General features: G+C 33.7%; 3 protein-coding genes across 7 annotated transcripts; 2 read left to right on the top strand and 1 right to left on the bottom strand.

Moving 5' to 3' along the window:
- Positions 1-2148: 2148 nt before the first annotated feature.
- LOC130811298 (uncharacterized) lies at positions 2149-6446 on the top strand. Its single transcript, XM_057677542.1, has 3 exons — positions 2149-2588; positions 4691-4745; positions 5278-6446. The coding sequence occupies exons 1-3, from the start codon at positions 2346-2348 to the stop codon at positions 5547-5549; spliced, it is 570 nt and encodes a 189-aa protein (XP_057533525.1). The 5' UTR covers positions 2149-2345; the 3' UTR covers positions 5550-6446.
- A 438-nt stretch (positions 6447-6884) lies between these two features.
- LOC130811297 (serine/threonine-protein kinase BSK3-like) lies at positions 6885-14171 on the bottom strand. Of its 2 annotated transcripts, none has more exons than XM_057677540.1 (12): positions 13561-14171; positions 13392-13444; positions 12895-12975; positions 12597-12820; positions 12173-12308; positions 11652-11785; positions 11446-11551; positions 10029-10114; positions 9663-9851; positions 8458-8610; positions 7731-7844; positions 6885-7588 (listed from the first exon to the last, which is right to left on the bottom strand). In XM_057677540.1, the coding sequence occupies exons 3-12, from the start codon at positions 12971-12973 to the stop codon at positions 7340-7342; spliced, it is 1470 nt and encodes a 489-aa protein (XP_057533523.1). In that variant the 5' UTR covers positions 12974-12975; positions 13392-13444; positions 13561-14171; the 3' UTR covers positions 6885-7339. The 2 variants fall into 2 exon arrangements, with proteins under 2 accessions (XP_057533523.1, XP_057533524.1); XM_057677541.1 differs by having other exon boundaries at positions 12597-12814; positions 13561-14167.
- A 3017-nt stretch (positions 14172-17188) lies between these two features.
- On the top strand, positions 17189-21293 carry LOC130811299 (uncharacterized). Of its 4 annotated transcripts, XR_009041157.1 has the most exons (5): positions 17189-17578; positions 17665-17726; positions 17841-17961; positions 19290-19343; positions 21009-21214. XR_009041157.1 is itself a non-coding variant. In XM_057677543.1 (4 exons), the coding sequence occupies exons 1-3, from the start codon at positions 17521-17523 to the stop codon at positions 17958-17960; spliced, it is 240 nt and encodes a 79-aa protein (XP_057533526.1). In that variant the 5' UTR covers positions 17189-17520; the 3' UTR covers position 17961; positions 21009-21214. The 4 variants fall into 4 exon arrangements, 2 of the variants coding, with proteins under 2 accessions (XP_057533526.1, XP_057533527.1); XR_009041156.1 differs by having other exon boundaries at positions 17841-19343; positions 21009-21293; XM_057677543.1 differs by lacking the exon at positions 19290-19343.
- The last annotated feature ends 669 nt before the right edge of the window (positions 21294-21962 follow it).

Here is a 21962-nt window from a genome sequence, read left to right as displayed (position 1 = left end):
TTAGACATTTGTTGTTCAGTTAGGTTGTTAGTTATTAAAAACCAATTTATGGATGAAGAAGCTTATGACAATTAGCAATTTTATATAGATTATAATGGAATCAATTGTGACTATTTAAAAGCATCATTTGCGAATAGTTAGGATTGATCTCCATCACGATCAATCAAAATGGGATTATTGGGAGTTTGACTATTCTCAAAAAAATTTCTGAATCTTTCCAACGCATAAATATAAGATACTGCAACTTCACCTTTCAATTATTGAAACAGTTATAAAAAAGTCTTTGTAAAAAATTACTATTTTAATAGTAAAAAGAGTTTGTCTTTTTAAGAGTAAATTTTACTACGGTTATTTTAGATATTAGATTTATTATTTTTGGGACAAAATAAATTATACGAAGAAAAAAAATATAGGTATATAATACACTTCATACTTGATAAATATGTGTAGGAAGCCATCACTCCTAATTTAGCCACCTAAACCTATGACCATGTAATATTCATGAGTCATCTTAAGCAATATCCTTAAGTGAATCTGTATAAAGTTTACAAAGAATACGCATCTCCTTCTTCTACCATCTCAAGTTGCTGGAAAAACAAAAACCATAGAATCTCGTCATATTAGAAATCCCGAATAGCTAGGGTTTGAAGAAATTCAATCTACACTTCTTGAATAATCTGATTTCTTGAGCAAGTGGAAGCTAATTGGGATTGTTTTGAAAATTAGAGAATTCTGAAATTGAAGAAATCAAGTAAAACCTCATCTCCATCCTCTTTTGGTAATAGTAAGTTCATATTCATCTTCCTCTTTTTATGTATATGTTGATTTATAGGTTAATAAAACCATTAATTTGACATTTATATGTATAATTGTTAGGTTCTTTTGGTAGAAGTTCTTTTTTTTTGGTTGGATTAGTGAAGTAAATCTTTGATTTTGGGTGGATTACAAAGTGTTGAGAAGAATTTGCTCAAAGGTAACCCACAAACTATTGTATTTAAGTATTAATTGAATGTGTTAAAGTAATTTAGTAATTGTGGATTCAATTTGGGTTTTTGATCCAAATTTAAGTATCAACTTAAATTTAAGATGAGTATATGAATTCAACTTAATTATGTAAAAAGTTTTAAATACTCTAATATTGGTTTACTGCGGCTATCGAGCTACAGGTTGGATTCAACCCAGACTTCTATAAGTCTTCCGCTATACTTTGTAGACAATATTATTATATTGTTTACGTTGATTTGGGCTGTTTATATCATGCACCAAGAAAATGTGATTCATTGTTGTCATACTAAAAATTTTACATAACAATCTCTTCTTGTTGTTGGTTTTGTAGGTGGTATCGACCTAGACAAAATGGAGCCATGTTCGCAAAAACTGAGTGAATGAAGGGTTTGCCATTAGTAACCTAGTTAACTGTATATCAGTGTTCATGGTTGTCCTTACCACATAGTTATGCTCATTTGCTAAATATAAACTGTAATTTTGTCTGATGTCTTATATGATCACAAATTTCGTTTGGAAGTCTAGCTTCTTTAACACGAATCTCCTAGTAAAATGAAAAAAATTGGTCGTGTCTTGATTTACCACTAATTAGCACACACTCTTACCTTACAGTTGTTCACCAAGTTTACGTCAGTATCTAATACCATATTGATTATAACATAAATATATATCTGACTGTAGATTGACCTCATTTATGCTTATAAGAAGCACAAGTGAATGAAATTCAATGGGATTAGTTATTTCATCAGTCTAAAGTCCAAACATACAATTCATCTAGTGATTCGAATTGTCTATTTGTAACAAACTGTAAAGAATAATCTTTTTTATAACCGTCTATTTCCTCTAAGCTATCATGTACAAATTTTAAATAAAATATTATAAAATAAAATGGTTAAAAGGCAAAGACGCACAAAATATGTGATTTGGCATAGGTTAAGTTGCCGACTTTTTAACCATTTTTGAAAAATTGGTAAAACTCATATAATATAGTGTACTTTTTAATTTGAGATAAAGATAATCATACACAACTAAAAATATTATTTTGTAGGGAGTGAAAATCGAACCGGGGGCAATACAATGAAAAACGGTACAACCATTATGTTAATATAGTGAATAAGTGATTCACATAATGCATTGGTTTAATGGCTCTTTGCCCATCCTTATTTACGAGTACCTCTTAGGAAGCTCAAGAATTTAAATTGCAATTTAGATCTAACCAAGAGAAGCACCCATACAAACATTAAGACCCAAAACATCCTTTCTCAAACAAAACTCTAGTGAGAGAAACCACCGGATTTGAAGGAGAAAGTAGAGGAAGAAGGAGAAGAGGAGAGAAAAAAATGGCGTCTTCAGTACAACCCACAGTACCCTCTTCAACTACTCCAACCACAACAAATACCCACCAAAATCAAATTCCAGCAGTATCAAATCTCCCGCCACAACCAATTTATCCTTCTTCGATTGCAAATAACACTAATTTCAACTCCAAAAAGAGACCTTTAGATCATCTTTACCTTCTTCAAAGTTCTCCTTACTTTAAGATGCGTACTATTCTCAATGAACTTCGACCTCTTTTTCTTGAGGTTTTTTCTTTTCTAAATCTTCACTTTTTTTTCTCTGTTCTTTAATTTGAATTTATGCCATTTTGATCAATTTTTTTTGGGTTTTCTTTGATTTATGTAATTGTTTACTGTTTTATATGTTCTGATCTCTTGCTTGGTGTATTCACTTGAGTGTTAGTTGAATTTATGTTTTATTTTCAACTTTTTAGCTGTGGAAATTCGTTAGTGGTCTTTTTTTTTTCCTTATGGGTATTTGTTTTTGTTTATTATTTTGTATAAAGATGTGAACTTTAGGTTGTAGAGGCTTTTTAAGCAATTGGGTTTTAGTTGGAATTCTGTGTTACTTAAAAGTTTTTTGTGTGTTAATTGCTAATTAATGCCGATTTTAAAGTTTTATACTTGTACAAACTTTGACAATTTTATTGAGTTTTTTTTTTTTTTTAAAAAAAAACCTAAGCACTAAATCAAAAGCTCGACATTTTCAACCTATTTGCTCAAAGGTGCATGCCATTCCTTTTGTTGGGGGCTTCCTTGTTAGCGGTGCAATTTAAGTTTGATTTGATTTTGGTTTCTCCTTTTTTACACCGTGTGTTAACTGATGGAATCTGGATAAGTCTGGATTGATATGCATGTGTATTGTGTAGGTTGGGATTGGTGTTTTTGCATTTTTTTGATTTAAGTCTAATCACATGTCACTTATTGCTATATTTATTTGGGTTTGTAAGTTCATGATCAATGGTATGGCTATGTGTGGTTTTATGGTTGTAATGTAATACAATGCGCAAAACGAAGTTGCATATTGCATTGCTGCTCAGAAGCTGTTGTGTTTTAAGTACATTAATTTCAAATTAGGGTTTGATTTGGTTGTTGGATAAAATGAATTGTTAGAGTAACTAAGCTTTGTTTCTTTATTGAACCTTGTTGACTTTTTATCAACAAGAATCAAGAATGTAGTACCTTCTTCTGCCTGCTGCTTCCTAATCAGGAGTTAAGATCTTTTTTTAGAATATCAGTGATACCCATGACCTAATCGTACGTGCTATCGTGCGTTGGCTAATCCAAGGACCTATGTGATGGAGGAGATTTTTTTTTTTTTGATGTCGTGATGGAGGTTTTGGTGAGGCCTAGCTGTGAATATATTTCGGCAACTATCCCTTGATTTGAGCCTTTTACTTCCATGTAAAAAGTCGCGTACTTTGCACGTGTTCCCTGCGTGAGCGTTTGATAGATGACCATTAGCAAAACCAACCTCCACTTTGGTCAATCTTTGTTATCTTCCGCTTACGATCACTTTCAAAATATAATAAAAAGCATTACTATTATTGTATATCAGGTCTTGAAGTTACCAAAGCAAGAAAAGAAACATCAAAACTGGAGCGAGAACTAGATTTATATCTGTATAGGACGATGCTCTGTATATCAGTTAAAATGAACTGTAATGGGTTCTCTTGTGATTGAACCTTCCATAAATGTACTTTACTATTCTTTGTCTTGCTTTATTGCTGATCCATAATTTGTCGAGAGTTATAGCTAGTGAAATTGTTGTTTTAACTTTGCTTCCAACTATATTTGATAATTTGACTCTAGCTTTTTGCTTCAAGAAGGGGAGATCTTGGCTTAAATGATCTACATCCCCTCTTGTCTTCCCTTTTTTTATAGTTTGACTTGAGAAATTCGTTTTTACAATGATATAGATTTTAGTTTGCACATAGCCTTACTATCTTCCGTGAGCCCATGACAGAATGCTTTTCTCTGTCTCGTAGCTTATCAACATTTGTCCTGAGAACCGCAGCATATCCTGAGTTATGATAGGTTTATCACATTCTAAGCGAATGATTCGTTTGTTAGGAAAAACTGAGTTATTTAGTGCTACCTAAATAGCTATGGAATGGGAGTGTAAGTATGATTTTCTGTTTATATCTACCATGATATGTTAAGTCGAATAATGTGATACTCAAACTAGACTTGAGGTGAATTATGCCAATTTACCTCAAAGTTTTTATCAGTATTGTTTTACTAATTTTTTGTGATGAACTCATGAAAGTGTTCCATGATTTTACTGTGCTCCTAGATATGAACTATGATCATACATGAAGCTGATGTTGTTTCTTGTCCATGTGAAGGTTCTTCGTGTTCCTAATTTTCAGTCATCTGAGGCTGTCGGCAGAATTCAAGAAAGTAGGTTCACTTCTTTACGTTTTTAGCGTTAAATGTACCTCTATTTTAGAATCAAATATGTTACTTGGACTTGGAAATTCTCGTTTTATAATGAAACTTTTGCATGTTTTTTGTCTAAGGTGTTGTGTCGAGTGTCTATACACACTAACAAATGTTGAGGATTCGACATGTTTATGTAAAATTAAGAGTTCAAGTAGCATAGGTTATGTGCTTTGTGCAAACTGCTTAGTATGTATTTTTTTGTCTTGTTTAGTTGGCAAATGCCGCTGCAGAAAAATGTTAGCTTTTTTCCTCCTTTCCCTTGTTAAGAAAACATTAGTTATGACTTATGAAGAAGTTTGGTGTGTAAATTTCTATGTGGTCAACTGATGCCTCGCTGAATGCTGGGTCCCTTCTACCTGAAAAAATCCTTAGATTTTATCTCTTGTTCACGAACAATCAATGTTCCTTGCTCTTTCTTTCGTTATATATTTTACGAATCATTAAATTATGTCAGTATTCTTATTTTAAAAAATTCATTGTAAAATTGCAGAAATGAAGATTATGGTGGATTTATGTAGAGAGCAGCAGAAAGCAGAGAAAGTTCCTGTGTCCAGCGGAGCAAGCTGGGTTCAGAAGCCCGCTGATCAAGAAAGACGCTTTCCGGTTGGGAGTAACTTAGAAAAACAGACACAGGGCATTAACAAAATCACTGGAACCTATATTGTTGGTGGTTCTGCCTTTGGCTGGAATTTTATCACATTTCATGGAACCAAACCCGAGTATTATGGTAGAACTAAGGAGGCATTTCGAGCAGGTAAATAATATGTACTAAATCCGAGTCTTATGGTAGGTAGCAAGTCAGCGTCTGTAGTCTATAATCCCGCATCTTTTCTCTCTGATAAAAATGTGATAGCTAATTGCCTAATTGTAGTGCTTTCGTTGTATCATTTGTTGCTTTGGCGGGGAAGAATTTTGAAAGCTTGCTCACTGCGTTTTTCCCTTTGTGTTGGATCACAGTTACTCCTATTGTTGCCTTTATCTTGTAAATGGAGATCTGTACTTATGGATTATAACTTGCCATGCAAATCATTTGGTGTTGTAGTTAAATCACTTTTCTGTTGGGATTCATTTGGATTTGATTTAGAAGGATTTGTGACTAAAAATTCTGTTTTTTTTTGTTTGTTTGTGGACGAGGGAACAAAACTATGAGAGGGCAACGAAATTTTAAAATTAAAGTAAATATTACTTGAAGCAATTATAGTACTGACAAAGAAAGTATAATTAGACTTAACTATGGCAAAGGCAAAGGATATTTTCAATATCTCGCATAAGACAGGGTTTGGTTGATTATACCTGTTCACCTCAAGGAGGGAGTAAAAAGGATGCGCACAGTCAAGAGAGGATTTCTTGACTGTGTGCAATAGGAGTTGAACTCTAAACTTTCTGCTCAACATGCAGACTAAACTATGGAATCTTTCAAATTAAATTTTGCAATATAACTAAATTGAATTGAACTCATTGGTACTAAACTAAACAAGTTAAAAGCTTCAAGTTGCGTGGTACATGAAAGTTAAAATACATATTTTTAAACTAAAAGTTAGTTTGTGTAAAAAAAAATGTCTATAAATAATTTTACGAGTAAAGATTTAATTTAAAGTGACATTTAGAGGACATTTGATAACGAAAAGAAAAATCTGCAAAGTTGAGTACTGACAAACACTTTTGATTATTAATCTTTGCAATTTAAGTTAATAAAAAACCAATGTTAAACATGATACAATCTCGTAAAAAAAGTAACATTGTTTAGATGCGACCCAATTAGATATACATTTATCTTGAGGAGGTATTCAAGTTGCTCCAAGAGACCAAGAACTAGTTCTCTTAACCCCCTCCCCCCAACACACATTTATAATACAATGTATCCAACCAATAAACATTAACGGGCCTTTCCAAAGGTAATGCATTGGAATGAATTTCAAAAAGAAAATGAGATGATTTAAGTTGGACAAGTATGACCATCAAAGTAACTAAGAGATTTTACAACCAAAATTACATTAGTTTTTCATTCCCATTACCACCGTTTAAAACCAACTACCAAACGGGCCGCTAAAGTTTATATTAATATTCATTTTACTATCAAAAACAAGGCCAAAATCATGTTGAACAAAACATCAGTAACAATAGTGAGTTGGTCAAATATATGCTAGAGAATAAAGAAGGCATTGCAATTTGCACACAGTTTTGATAGGAGAAAGGGAAGCCATCATTTTCTTCCGCCCATAAGTTCCAACTGAAACACTTTAGTTTAGTTCAAAATACCACATACAATTTAAACTGTACACAAATTACAAGTTTATAGGATTCTGATGTCCTGTGCTTGCAACTCTCCACGGGTAGGTAAAACATGCTAATCAACCTGTTAAAACTCGATTCAACATCAGACATATATCACAGCTCAGATGCTGCCAGTTTGATGGAGCCAAAATACTTCCGACAAAAGAATTGCTGCGTAGCTTTCTCGTTCTACCATTTTAAGCTTCATATGTTGAGGTATATCGGGAAAAGCACCATTTCGATCAAGTATCAAGATGTTAATTCACAGGGGTTTCCGATTACTTTGTATCAGTACCTGTCCTATTGGCTTCAAGAGTAGTGGCCTCTTTAAGAGCCTCTTCAGCCTGGTTATCTGATCCAAGGGCAAAAAGAGCGGCAGCTTGAAGGTATAAAGCAATGTGCCACACAGGTGAAATCACTTGAGCTTGCATTGCGTCTTCCAATGCTGGCTGAGGCATGTCGCTCATTAGATATGAGAGACTACGGCGTGCATGAACTGTTGGAGAAACCATACCGCCATCAATGAACTGCATGTAACGGAAAGGGTCAATGTTAGTGCGCAAGCTGTATAACTATATATTTCCTTGTCCCTCTAAGTTTGCTATAAACGGGTTTGACACAATATTAAGGAGTGGTTTAGTTGCAAGAAAGAAGAAATTGAAAATGAACCTGTGTGTATCGTTCAATTGCAGACTTGAAATCTTTCTGCTTGAAGCTACTATCACCCTTTTTCTTTGATTCCAAAGATTGCTGCATTTGATCAGTCCACATTTGAAAAGAAAGCTGTGATATAAACAAAACGCTGATAAGCAACTTGGCAAGGAGATGAATCAATAGAGAAAAAAGCCCTCCCCTCCCATCAGACAAGGGAGGGAACAGGAACTAATCGTCCTATACATGGTGAGATTCGAACCCTCATTACAAGGCTGGAAGGGAAATCCTTCAACCACTAGAACAACCCATGATTCTCGAAGAAGAATACTATTACATGAGCATTTCCAATTTATTCAAAAACAAATCAGTTAAAAGTGTGTAAAAACCTTAATTGCCTCGATCCTTATTCATTAAGCAATGTGCATAAGATAAGCTCTCCATCAGGCAAACCCAATGGCTAAAAGGGCTCACTTAAGGTTCATTTTAATTTCTCGAATTGCGTCTCATAACTTGTACTACGTCAGTTAAGAGTTAAGACTCATAGCACCAGTATCTCTAAATTCAATCCGCCATAGAATTAACTCTCCTTGAAGAACATGTAGGCTATGAGTAAGGGTACTATTTAGCCTGTGACTACTCCAAAGACTTATGTTCCAGGACGCAGAGCAGAAATTCAGGAATGATGGGAAAAAAAGGAGAAGATTGACGATCCTTCACAGGAATCATGTGCAACAGTACAAACCTCATTAGCCACTCCTTCGTCATCTTTATATCCGAGTGTATCCAAGATTTCGTGAATAGCAGTCAAATCCCTTCTTACACATGCATCACCCAGAGCAGATAGAGGCAAGGATGAAGCACTGTGCGGGACACCCATTAAAACATGAGAAGGAACCTGTATATAAATTTTATAAGATGTCATTACTATGGACATGGAACTCAAAAAACGAAGTAGATGCATATAAATGTTGAAGCAAGTACTGCATAGTGGTAGCTTAGTTAACTATTGATCTTGCCCAGATCACTCAAACTACCCTCCCTCACCTTGCTTCTCCTTCTCCTCCAACAGGAAAGTCAAAAATAAAATTGATAAGGACCTTCAATTCTCTCACTATTAAGTGAACATCACAAGAAAGAAGGAAATCTAATTTCATCAATTTCGGCGCCAAAATTAGATAACAGTGAAAACTAATCAAAATCCAAAGAATCATGTCTAATCCAGCAATTCAAACAAGGGGAAGACATCAAAAGAATAAATCTTATACTATTATTGGTGTGAAATTTAACAGTGATATGTCCAAAGATTGAATCTCTGTAATTACAAGCAAAAATTAATAACTTCAATCAATCAAATTATAGTATTGAAAGTAATAATGACTTCATGGGAAGTGAAGAAAAGTGGATTTGTGCAGCAATGTCAAGTGGATTTTATGAGGTAGATTTTTATTTGAATTTGTATATTTTCTTGTGTTTCAAAAGAAAAAGTGAACCAAAAATCCATTTCTTTTATTTCTTTAATTTATGACAGTAGAGATATAGAATAAATGCCTTGCCTTCTCATTTTGACAGTGTCTTCTATGGAACGAAGGTAAGATAATGCGACAACATAATCCCATGGAACGAATGTAGAAGGTGGATAAGCAGAGGAGATGGAGAGAGAAGGAGAAGCCAGACATGGGAGGCTAATTTAGGTAGTTTGAGTAAGGTCAAAGATAATCAAGTAGAGTCAAAGGTCATTTAAAATACCGGTGATCAAAATCCGATAATATGGTTAAAATAGTAACAAAGTCTCAATACAATCACATGTCAGTGTGAGAGCAACTCAAGAGTCTGAATACCATAGGTTCACATATATAGACACAGGGTATATATCATATACAAATGAAAAATAAATATTTGCATGTTCATAATTATTTCTCAATCAGAAATTTGGAGTCATAAAATTACCTCAATTTCCTTCTGAAGAGGGGTCAAGGCTGAGATCAGTGACCGAGTGTTTGGCCGTTCTTGTGGCTCATAATGCAAACATCGGGAAGCAAGTCGTACCAACTCAGTACCATCATCATTGGAAAATTGTCCTTCTAAGCAAGAATCAGTCAGCATCTGAAGATTTCGATCCCTTATCAAGTCCAGGGCCTGCAATCATACGCATAATGCATAATGCATATTGCATATTGGTCAAGCATATCCAACACATTTCATACCATTTTTCGGAATTCAAATTTTATTCATGCAGGGAAGAGGGTGTAAGCACTGCAATTTAACCAAAGAAAATAATAGATCCAAATGAAGAGGAAATAAATGTGTACTTACATGACTTGGGGGAATGTGCTTTCCACTAATGAGGTCAAGCAGCAGAGTACCAAAGCTATATATTACACTCTCTGGAGTTATTCTCCCTATAACCAAGAGATAATATAAACAATAATACAATTAGAATCTTGCTAGGAATATATAGATAATTTTATAGTATTGAGGGATTATGTTGCCATCTAATCTAAAGGATCGATCATATATCATACTAATTCTCAAATCCCAAGTATTTTTACGAAACGTGATGAGATAAGAATATGGATTTCACAACTGGCTACACTCTTCATCTAAAACATCTATTACAATGATATCATAATTGGCATGGCCATGAGAATTCCATACTCCACACATAGAAATCTTACCCAAAAGTCTTACAGACAAAATCAACAGAGATCAGTTGTTTCAAAAGTTCCAATCTCACAGGAAATTGAAATCTTTGGAAGGAGCTGGAAAAAGTTTATTAAAATTATGAGAAATAGATAATCAAGAAAGGATATCATCCTCAGGTATAACTCCAAAGTGCAAAAAAGCTTTGACGGTCATGATTGTGGACTTGTGGTAACAACCTGGGTGATATTGATTTAGTAAGTTTATAATAATTACAACATGAATGATACAACACGACCCAACCTTGTTTTTGCACTATTTACACTCTTTAGGACTGATAAAATATATAAACGGTTGGAGTACCAATCTGTGTAACAAAAAGATTTGAAGTGAAGATTTATTTTGTGTAAGCGTGATTCGAAGTGCAAAGTGTAAACCATCAGTAGCAGCCTAGCAGATAATACTCGCAATGATATGATTTTCCCTTGTAGCACTTCCCATTTTCATATGGTCAAGCAATATTGGAAGCGAAGAGAAAAACCCCACAAGGAAGACATCAGATCCATTTCGCCTAAGTATGAATGTATGATGTAGTCTAACCAAACTGAAAGCAGTTGATCATTCTTTTCAGTTGCTATAACAGCAAATGAGTACTTCACAAATTAAATATCCTCATGTCAATTAAATCAGATTCAATATTCGATATATGATCTACCCCTTTCATTCCTCATTTACACAATACACCTAACAAGAACTTGGAATTATGTCAGTTGAGTATTAGACATCAATCTAAATAAGTTAGTACTTGGAATTCTTTGAATGTGACAAAAAACACTTGGTGATTCTCATTACAGAATACACCTAACAAGAACTTCTATGTACCGAAAATATTAGGAATAGAAGTATATAGAGTTAAAGAATCAACTTGAATAGAAAATATTAGGTTAACAAGATTCCCTAAACTTTGAGTTCAGAAAAATTCTATTCCATTAAAATATCAACAATAGCATCCACATTGGTAAAATGAGACATGAATTTGTGTTTTGATATCTGAACAAAGTGAGGCATGGGGAGGGAGAACAAAAGATACCAGTTCTCAAATACTCTGGAGGAGTGAAGGCAAGATTTGTACTGTAACTTTTCCCATCTCGACTATTTTTCATTAAGCCAAAGCAAGAAAGTCTGGGGTTACAATCCTGCAAGAATTCAAACATTAATTTAGTCCAATAGAGTGGAATATTTGATCTATAGAATCTATATCTATAAGCTTTAAAAATCAATGGATGATTTATTTACCGCATCAAACAGAATTCTGTATGCATTAAGGTCATGATAGAGTGAACGACCTCTGGTTGTACAATATTCCAAAGCTTGAGCAAGATGAAAAACAACCCTCAGCCGCATTGCCCACTTCATTGGTTGTGCATCCCCTACCAAATTGAGTGCCAATGAACATTTAAGAATCTAGAAGAATCTCAAACTCTAAAACTACACCCTGCTTACACAACAGGGGCAGAAAAAAGATTTTAGAGGCCCTATTTATTTTTACGATATGTTTCAAAATGGGGTTCTTAAAAAGTGTAACATTATATTCTAAAACTACTTCAAATATAAAAAAAGTCTACAGACAAATCACTTAAAAAGTGTTGCCTAGAACCGGGCCTGAATAGCACCATTTAATAATTGAAACCCCTTACTTTTAGGGGCCTTAGGTGGTTAGCTACCTCGATTATGCTAAGAATCGGCCCTATTGCACTATATTCAACAAGGTAGGCAAGTTGGAAATATCACTATAGTTACACCATCCATATACTTACAATGAAAAAGATGTTTTGCTAGGGTACTATTAGGCATATACTCTGCCACAAGCAATCTCTCATCATTTTCACAACAACAACCAAGCAAATTTGCCAACTTTTGATTTCGAAGCTGACCAACAGACCGAGCCTCTTCCTGTAAATGTAAAAGAACAATGTTATTTAAGCAATGTAAGTAAGTTTCCAATTAGAGAGCTTATAAATTATGTTTATGTAAAGCACACATAGTGAGTAAAATTATGTCGAAATCTGATCAATAAACAAAAGAAAGTATAAGAGCCAACATACTAGGATAGCAAGATACGTAGATTCGGGTACGGATCGAACACAAGACACGACAATCTTATAGATGAAGAACCAAATGCTTGAAATGTAAAACATGGAAGGAATTTTGAAGAGACGAGTGATAAGACAAAATTTATACCAAGAATTGACGAGCATCAGGCCACGCACTTCTATTGAAGCGCTTAACAGCTATCCTTGTTTGGTTCTCTAGCTTCCCTTTATACACCACATTTGGAGCCTTTTCACCATGCTCCGACACAATGTTCTCAACTGCAAAACTTGATGTGGCGTTTTTAAGTTGCTCATATGTAAATTCGCGGAATGCAGGTAAACTAAGTCCATTATCCTCCTCATTACCTGTCACTTAAATTCCAGCCTTCAAATTCTGCACCGCGAAAAATAAGCAAAGATAATTCAAAATTAGAAACTTGACTCACCAACATCAGGAACCTCAAGCACTGCAGTCTTAGGTGAACCCAAGCAGCATGTTCCAAGTTTTGAACCTTGAGCTCCCATTTCTACACAATAAGATGAAACACAAACAGCAAGTTTATTTAACTAAATTCCTGATTAATTAGTACTCCTATAATTCTCACATATTATCCAGAATTTCATTCTAAAAAGCATCTCATTATAATCCCTTTATTACCTATAAAAAGAGAATGTAAACCAAGACAAGTGGCAGGAAAATCCGCACACAAATCATGGAAGAAAATATCATTCTCTTTCTACTTTTGTCCCATCAAACAAGCTTTCCAACTATAACTAAATCAATTAAAAGCAACAAGATCACAAGACCCATATAAGGAAAAATTAAATAGATCAAACAAAAAATTGCAACAAATCTAGCAACCCAACACCAAATTTAATGTAAAATCCGAATTAGAAACGGATAGATTGCCTTATGAACAAACCAAAATTGAAAGCTACCAACCTTTTCACACAAAATCAAGTCTTCACTTCAGTCAATGGAGTCTTTGCAGAACCCTAAAAAGCAAAAAAAAATCTCATAAAGTAATCACACCCAGATCCACATTTCTCATACCCACAAAATCTAATAACACAAAAAAGTCAAATTCAATCAAAAAAACAATATTGAGCACCTAAGAATTAAAGCAGCAATCTTGAGGCATAAAATTCAAAGAACCCCACTTGATATAATAGCAAGACAACTTAAATACAGCAAGAAAGGATCAGATCAAATAACAGAACTGGGTCATCCAAATTTATAAGTGGGGCAATAGAGAAAATGCCCGAAAGACAAAAGCCAAAATCTACAGAGATTTGAAAGTTTCTGAAAAAGAAATCACTAGGATTGACTAGAAAGATTGAAACTTTAGTCTAAATTCAGGGAATTTGGAAAGAAAAAACTTATAAATATCAAATCTTGTAGAGTAAAATTAGGAATTAGACATAGACAAGACTATAATTGTGAATTGTGATAGTTTTTAGTCCCTCCCTCCATTATTATCACAATATGGGTATTTGGATAGTTTAATAGTATTATTAATAATTTTCTCTGTCTAATAAAATTCAAGTATAAAACAGTGGTAGGAAGAGAGTGGCTGTAATAATTTTAGGCGTTGATTTTACAGAACGGCGCCAGATAATAATTGAGATTGGTAATTGGTCAATTGGGAAAAGGAACAAGAAACAAGGAATAGGGAAAAATAAGGAATGGGAGTAAAAAAAAGAGGACTTTATGGAATTGCACGTGGGTTGTACTCAAACTTGAGATTGGGATCTTTAAGAACACTCTCAGCTTTTTATTACCTTTCCTCGAGGCAAAAGGTAGATTGGACTATGAAAACCTTTTTTTGATGCAATGGGAGCGAGTCTAGTAGTTGTAGCTCTTGTAGGCCTCCTCTGCTCTTCCTCCTAGATGTAATCATGCAAATGCTTGTACTCTTATCTTGTACAACTGGTTTTTGAAATTTAACTTTGGTATTTATATTTTTTTTGAATTTTTGGCCTTCATATATCTTCAAATAGCATAATAAAGATATTTAAAAGTGATGATGACATTAAATTTGTGTATATAATAGAGAAAATGAGAAAATAATATTGTAAATGAAAACTAAATAAAGTGAAGTAATTGGAACATTTCCATAAAAGGGAATGCTTTGAAGTTAAAGGGACATACGAATATAGAAAATGTAATATTTTCATAGGGACATAGAGCATTTTTCACTCTACAATTCATGTAAGATCGAAATTCAGTAAAAATGAGAAGAACATAAGAATTGTTGGCAATGTTATTTATTTATTAAGAAATTGTTCAATATAAAATTTGTCCATCAAAGTAAGTTGAATTATTAACATTATTAGTGATGGTCCTAAAAAATATAATTATCGATAATATCAACTTTTTTAGAATCAAGTGAAACAAAAATATTCACGTATGAATCCTACTTGAACATTATAATGAGAGAAAAATATAATTGTCCTAATATTTATATTTGAGTCTATATAACCATTATACTTTGAAAAACACTTTAGTTTTATGAGAAGAGTGAAATTTAGGACTATTTGATAGAAAAGGAGATATGAGTGGCTTACGTATCCATATGTCTCATTACCTTTGTTTATGGACATAATATGTTGGCATTTAGATTTTCTATGGTTGATCTGGCCTAAGGCAATAAAAGTAGAAGTATATTTATAAGTGATCAACGTATTATTTTTAAGGTGAATTATAGGATTATGTTTGAGAGCTCAGCAAATCAATAAAATCAAACTCTATTAGGCGTCGAGCTAGCAAATGGAAACCTAAACTAAGAAAAAGCACACTATGAAATTTTAAGTGTCTCGACGACTCGACAAGATCAATTAGTTGGACGGATCATCAAGCACGGGCATTCAATTGTGTGATTATGCAAATGTTGACTATCTTGTTGCCAATATTTTTAGAGTCTTGTTTAAGTACTTTGACCAAGGTTATGATGTATTGTTTTGAGTCCAAGTTGTATTAAGGATTGGGAACATCAAAGCCTAAAAGACTATCAACATTAAAATACAATTTTTTGTTGAAACCCTCGTAACATTTTCTCACAACAATTCTTCTACTTATATAATCCATTTACTTTAACAAAAAAGTGTTCATGCCTTGAATGCAGCTATAATTTTTCTAGATCTACATCAATTTTTTTTATATAATGTTGTTCTGGTTACTTTCCAGTTCATTATAACCAAAAATTATGATATTTATTCTTTTCAGTCATTGTTTTAGTTTCTAGATTTTTTAGAATCGTATTTTATCATAATTGGAGTAAGTATCACTTTTTTTATGCAAGATTTTGAATCGATTTTTACCAAGCCTTCTACTCACCTTAGGTCCTCAGCTTACCCTATAATTCAAAAAAATATTTTAGCTCATAGATTTTATTGTCATCCAACAAAATCTTGTTGATTCAAGTAATAGTGATTCTTTTTTCTTCACTAAACATATTCAAAACAATTCATATATCTCATTAACTTTGTTTGATTTGGTCGAGTCATATCCCAGTTTTAAATATCACTTTTTTAGAAAGAAAATATGCATTTGATTCTCGCTACCCCTCTTATAGTCCTCCTATTTCCCAATCTATCTTAGTGGCGGACATAGGATTTAAAAGATAGAGTTGCGAGCCTAATAAAAGCGCTTGATTCACATTAACAAGTAAATCATAACTTAAAAGATTATAACATAAATAAAGTAAAACGAAGATAAAATTCAACTAACCCGTTATAATAACAAATTGAGCATTTAATGATCAACTACCCCTCAAGTGCGCAGTCTTTTTCCATCAGTTGATGTGTTCATCTACAATAAGAGGAAAGGAAATCATCATGAAAAGTAAGGTAAATTATCACAATTTAAAGCAAATTGAAATCTTTCATAAACAATTACAACAAAAAACCCAAATCATACAACAAATTAAACCAATTACCAAATCAAACATAGTCATAAAATGTAATTTACACAACATGAATAAAATTGCTTTTCTCAAAGAACTATACCCAAAGCCAAAAGGCAGCAGGCAGCAGCCACGGTCAGCAGACAGAAGCGGCGGGCCGGCAACAACGATTTCCGGTCAGGCGGTCAGCAGGCAGACGGGCGACGGCAGTCAAGGGACCAAGGCGGCAAAGTAGGCTGGAATTAAAAATAGGAAAACAGAGAGTATGATGGAAGATTGGAAGTCGAAGGTGAAAGACCCGAAAAGGCAAGAATCAGAAATTAGAGGGAAATTTAAAAGCCAAAAACTTCCTTCCTTTAATATTCATTAATTGTAATTGCTTTGATGAGTATTAATTACTTTTAAAATCACATATTGTTAATTGTGATTGCTGTAGCCTAGTGGTATTGATCATTGAAGCGTCTATGCTTTCTTGTTGGTCGCGGATTCGAGGCCCAATAAGTATTACTTTTTAAATTTTTTTTAATGGGGTTGCGCATGTCATACGCAGATCCGGTACTGGATCCTGTTCTTGAAAACGGATCTGGATTCGAATTCCGACTCGTTGCCATCTCTATATGCAAATGTTTTTTTAGTTTGGAATATACAATAAGTTGAGGCCTGAGAGAGGTAAACTCTAGGTGAGAATTAAATTCAGAATGTTAGATACTAAAAATGTAACTTGTTCAAATGAGATAAAGCTGAATTAAAACCAAGTTGGGATAAGGTATGAGGGGTCTTATTGAGCCGAATAGTGCCACTTGTGAAGGTTGACTGGGTTAATTTACTCGACGACCACACCCTAAAACGAGCAATTTTAGGTCAATAATTATTATTCGTCAACTTGACAAATCACATCCACGTGGAGGAATTTAATAAGATGTCATTTTCTTAAATGTAATTTATCTTTTGTATTTATATTTTGTTTATTTTATTAATTAGTGATTTACAAATTACAGCCATTGAATATTGATTACATTTTTACTCTAAAACTAGGAAGCGAACTTAGCTAGTGGCCTAGGGCACAAAGCCATCAACCGACCAAAATTTAGGGCTTTTATTAGGGTTCTTCGTCAAATAGTTCATTCACAAAGACGAGAAGAAAATCAACACTAATCATCATCAAAGATGTCGAAGAAGAACAATCTTGCTACTCGGAGAAGACAACACGAATTTGACCTTAAAAGTATCACTCTTTTTCTCTCATCCTTTTAATTTTGTCTAAATTTTTGCAAAATCATTAATGGGGGAAATCTAATTGTTTTATACCAGGAGAAAAAGATGAGAGAGACAAAAAGATAAAGAAGCTTCAGGCAAATAAGGATAAAATGAAGGTAATATGTTTTGATTAATTGATTGAAATTGCATTAGAGTATCACATCGTTTGGATTTTTTTGGGGGTAATAGTTTCTGTAATTATTGTTTTTCATGCTTTTTTTTTTGAATAGGTTGATAAGAAGAAAAAGAAGAAGAACAAGGGTGAATTTAAACTGAAGAAGAAATTGAAAACAAAGCTTACAGCTTTGACCAGGGCTAAAGTTCTACAAGCTATGGAAATTGAAAATTGAGGTTCAGCAAAGCATTATTTTACAAAATGTTGTGATTTTTTTCCCACCAATCTAGGCATGGTTGTTTAGGAATTGAGGTGCATGTTTTCATTTCCCTTTTGGTAATCTGTAAGATGAAGTTACTATTACTTTAGATTCTTGAAGTGATTGAAAATGAACTAAACTGCTTAGATTTATTGAACTAAACTGCTTAGAATTATTGAATTCTTATTATTTTACATGATCTAAAGTAATAGGAATTTATAGCTCGCTGTTGCGAGGAGTAGGACATTAGTTTTGTAAAACTTTGTTTGGCGTGTATGGTGGATACAATTGATTTTCCAATATTGTTCCGTCCGATAGGCTGAATCTTCACTCTACCAAAAAGTTGTAGTTGTAAAACACTGAAAGTTAATTCTGAGGAGGCAACCAAAAGTCTTTTATTCTCTCCAAGGAACATTTATCAACCCTTTAGGCCCCTCTCAGTTGATACAACTGCCATTTGTGGGTTTGGAGGACACTGGTAGATCCCATGTAATAGTTTCTTCCAATTCCAATCATCTTTCCATGATCCTTCAATAGTTTCTCTGGATAGTAGAAAGTCAGTTGGTTTGATTCTTATCTGATGCCTTACTTAGTGTTGAATGATTCTGTGTGATCTAGTGCTTTCCCAAATGTTTCAATTGTAGCAAATAAGCTAAAAATGCTTTTTGGTGGTAATATTGTGGGGTTGCTCGTAGTAGTGGAACTTCGAATTGTCTTTGATTAATAAAGATTTTTTTTCATGAGTTGGTTTATGTTGGACTATGAATATCAGGCCATGTGGATTGAGATATTTGAAGTTTTCACGGCCTGTGATATCTTAAATTTATGAGTTTCTCATTGATTGGGCTCTAGCTTAGAAAGCAGAGGTGGATCTTTGAATTATCCCAAAGGGATTGCTCTTCCTTGAAATTTTTGGGTCTTGATGTAAAACCTAAATGTTTTCTAATATTTACAATAGAAAAATGTGGATTACTAGTTAAGAATATAGTTTTTAAAATAAAGGTTTGGGTTTCAAACCTTGGCCCACTCTCAGAAAGGGAAATTTTTTAAAAGTAAACCTTCCCCAAATTATACTTTATAGCGTGCACCAAGAAGTTTGAATAAATCGAGTTGGTATATGGAGATCGCTGTGCATATTGGAGATATTAAGTTCTTAGCTCCTGTTTAGAAAATGGTCTTTTAGTTACTTATAGGTGTCTATACAACTACTCTATGATTGTATCTCGATTGGCCGGTATTTGTACTGCATATTGGTGTTTAAGGTTATAATTTGTAACATGTAAATCATCGATGTTTCATTTTCAGTTAATCGCAGTGAGAGTTTGGTTTATAGGCGGTGTAAAATGTAGATTATTCGAGGTAAGCGTATATTTTTTGTTACTTCACACGGTTGAGGTTTTACTTAACTTTTTTCCTCGTTGTTGGCCTAGTTGATAGTATCTTGCTGTGCTTGCATTTGTGGCTTGAAAAGGTGCTTGTGTAAGTATTTCACGTGTCAACAATGAGGTGGTGAGTTCTTGGTTCTTGTTTGATGTAAGTGTTTATAAATTTATATTGATACTTTCTTGGTGTCTGCAAAATAGTGTATCCTATAGAGCTGGAAGCTGTTGTAGAAGTCTTCAAGAAAGTCTTACTATGTCTATGAGAGTGAATTATATAGGGATCAACTCTAAAGCTGTTAATGAGAGTTCAAATTTCCAAAGGAGTTTGCAAGTTTCTAGTTAGATTAAGCAAAGTCCATTTGAAAAGGAGTTTTGGGATTTTGGAAGGCTCATGCAAAACTTGGTTGCTATGATAAGTTGAGGCATGCTTAAAAGGAATATTTGTATTATTTTCTTTTTTGGATTTAAATTTATTCTTTGGTTTCTTAGAGGTCGATTTTCATTGGATTTATTTGTTTGAATATAACAAGTGTGTTTTATTCTTTGTATTTGAGCTTTGAGTTTTATAATGTTCTGAGTCTTATCCCTTTTAATGGACACTGTACACCATGTAGCTTTAGCTTTTGTTTTTGTCCCTTTTAATAAATTGGATTCTATTTTCTGAAATAATATCTGATTCTTACCATGGTTTGTAGTATCATGTAGTTAATCAGAAAATTCCTTTAAACCTGGTGAATTTGGTGGTTGGTGAAAAAAATGGTGTGCAATCACAGTTGGTCTATTGAGTGCCAGGATAACATAGTAAAGGCATTATAGTTTTTGGTTGGGAAGAGTTCCCAACTCTTGACAAAAAGGGGCAATGAATATGAAACCTCTACATTCTTGCATATTGCTATCATCTCTGGCAGATGGTTCAATGCAGAATGCTAAATGTACAAATTGAGTGTATTTTATATCAATTTTTGACCTGGTGTGAGTCTTCATATGAAAGTCAATGGCACACTTACATTGGTGTGGCACTTGGACCCAATCTGAACCACAATCATGGAATATTTTCATTACATAGCCGAGTTGACACTTGAACATCTACTCAAGTCTCACACAAGTGCCTGAGTCTCAGTAACAGATTGGAGCTCTTGCGAGTCTTTATTATGCTTATCCAGGGTAATCAGTTTACATATTTACAGGGAGAACGTATCCAGAAAATTTGAGTTATTTTCAAGCGTTAAGGGAGTGACCTACTCACTGCGTCTACTTAAACTGTGCTTATAGTTATGCCCAGAATCAATCAATCAATCATCATCCTCTTCTATGCCTCTTCTCGTATCCTAGCTGCTTAAGCTTGCTTCCTCATTGCAAGATTTTGACCTTTTGTATAACCCAACAGCTTAATTATTCCTTGCTTTGTTTATTTTTGTAATGATAAATGCTATTCCGCTGTCCATTCCCCTCCTGTTATTCTCTCATTTTCAGTTCACTGAGTGCTAAAATTTTCTTGGTTCTGAATATTTTTATGGCTTGGTATTTTTGACAAGTTCTTTCCTGCCTTCTTTTGTAACATCTTCTAGATATATTGCTATTTTATATATGTCATGAATCCTCCAAAATCTCCTATTTCAGCCTTTTACTCGATCTGTTGCAGGTAGTATTCCAACTTCATTGCTGGTGGAATTTTATAAATCAAAGATCAGCCCTTGGGATTATTTAATTACTTTGAGTCATTTTTACCAATTATGGTTCCTTAGTACATGTTCTAGTATGTACAAAACAAATCCATGTATGCTTGAATGGGATTCCTTAAGCCAAAAGTTGTTTTAATGAATATGGAATTGGAGACCATATTATGCTCTTCCAGATGTTCTCTGATAAAAAAAGTGATGAATGTCTTTTATTTGTGTGTTGAGATGAATGTCTTTTATTTGTGTGTTGAGATTCTTCTCTGCATCCAATATCTATAACTTGATATTGCTTATAATGACAATTGAGGCGTTTAAACACAGATAAATGTCTAAGCAAAAGGAAGACCTTACTCATTATTTTCCTTATCTTAGAGATTTTCGCTTTAACTAACTATGTACGAGAATTTTTTTGTTTAGTGGTCAATGGGCAATTTCTACAGAATGGAAGGAGTATATGGTTAATTGGTTATGCGTTTTGGCTTCATTTTGATTGTACTTTTGATGTAATGGCTATGGCTATGTATGGTTCACCAATTTGGTCAATGGGCATTGTGTTAGGTCACCATCGTTGTCACTCTGAGGTCATTACATTCTAGTCTTCCATACGACAATCTCGGTAAGAAGAGTATTTGTAAGCATGCCATGGCTAACTCATGAGCTTAAAAGCTGAGTTGGGAAGCACATTTATTATTCCAAAGTACAAGTACATAGAAGTATATGTCCATATGGGCTATGGTGGTCGTTGACTTAACTTATGCAGGGGAGTGGATGTGGATTCTATTTTATCCCTAAATAAAGTGTAAAGGCAATTTTTTTGTGATAAGCATTTGCGCATATGTTTAGTTCACCTTGGATCTGAGTTTTATGAACATACACATGTTGGTTGGATTATGGATATTATTCACTTCCTACTTCCT

Source organism: Amaranthus tricolor, chromosome 4 (assembly GCF_026212465.1).
Source record: "Amaranthus tricolor cultivar Red isolate AtriRed21 chromosome 4, ASM2621246v1, whole genome shotgun sequence".
Lineage (NCBI taxonomy): Eukaryota > Viridiplantae > Streptophyta > Magnoliopsida > Caryophyllales > Amaranthaceae > Amaranthus > Amaranthus tricolor.
This window is presented reverse-complemented; position numbering and strand designations above follow the sequence as displayed.

Bases quoted from the DNA above. Each gene is read 5' to 3' on its own strand.
- LOC130811298 (XM_057677542.1), top strand. From the start codon at position 2,346: ATGGCGTCTTCAGTACAACCCACAGTACCCTCTTCAACTACTCCAACC. The intron at 2,589-4,690 runs GTTTTTTCTTTT...GTCCATGTGAAG, and splicing joins TTCGACCTCTTTTTCTTGAG to GTTCTTCGTGTTCCTAATTT. The intron at 4,746-5,277 runs GTAGGTTCACTT...GTAAAATTGCAG, and splicing joins TGTCGGCAGAATTCAAGAAA to AAATGAAGATTATGGTGGAT.
- LOC130811297 (XM_057677540.1), bottom strand. From the start codon at position 12,973: ATGGGAGCTCAAGGTTCAAAACTTGGAACATGCTGCTTGGGTTCACCT. The intron at 8,611-9,662 runs GTAATTTTATGA...ATTTATATACAG, and splicing joins CTCTTCAGAAGGAAATTGAG to GTTCCTTCTCATGTTTTAAT. The intron at 7,845-8,457 runs GTTTGTACTGTT...TTTATATCACAG, and splicing joins ACGAAGGAGTGGCTAATGAG to CTTTCTTTTCAAATGTGGAC.
- LOC130811299 (XM_057677543.1), top strand. From the start codon at position 17,521: ATGTCGAAGAAGAACAATCTTGCTACTCGGAGAAGACAACACGAATTT. The intron at 17,579-17,664 runs GTATCACTCTTT...GTTTTATACCAG, and splicing joins ACACGAATTTGACCTTAAAA to GAGAAAAAGATGAGAGAGAC. The intron at 17,727-17,840 runs GTAATATGTTTT...TTTTTTGAATAG, and splicing joins CAAATAAGGATAAAATGAAG to GTTGATAAGAAGAAAAAGAA.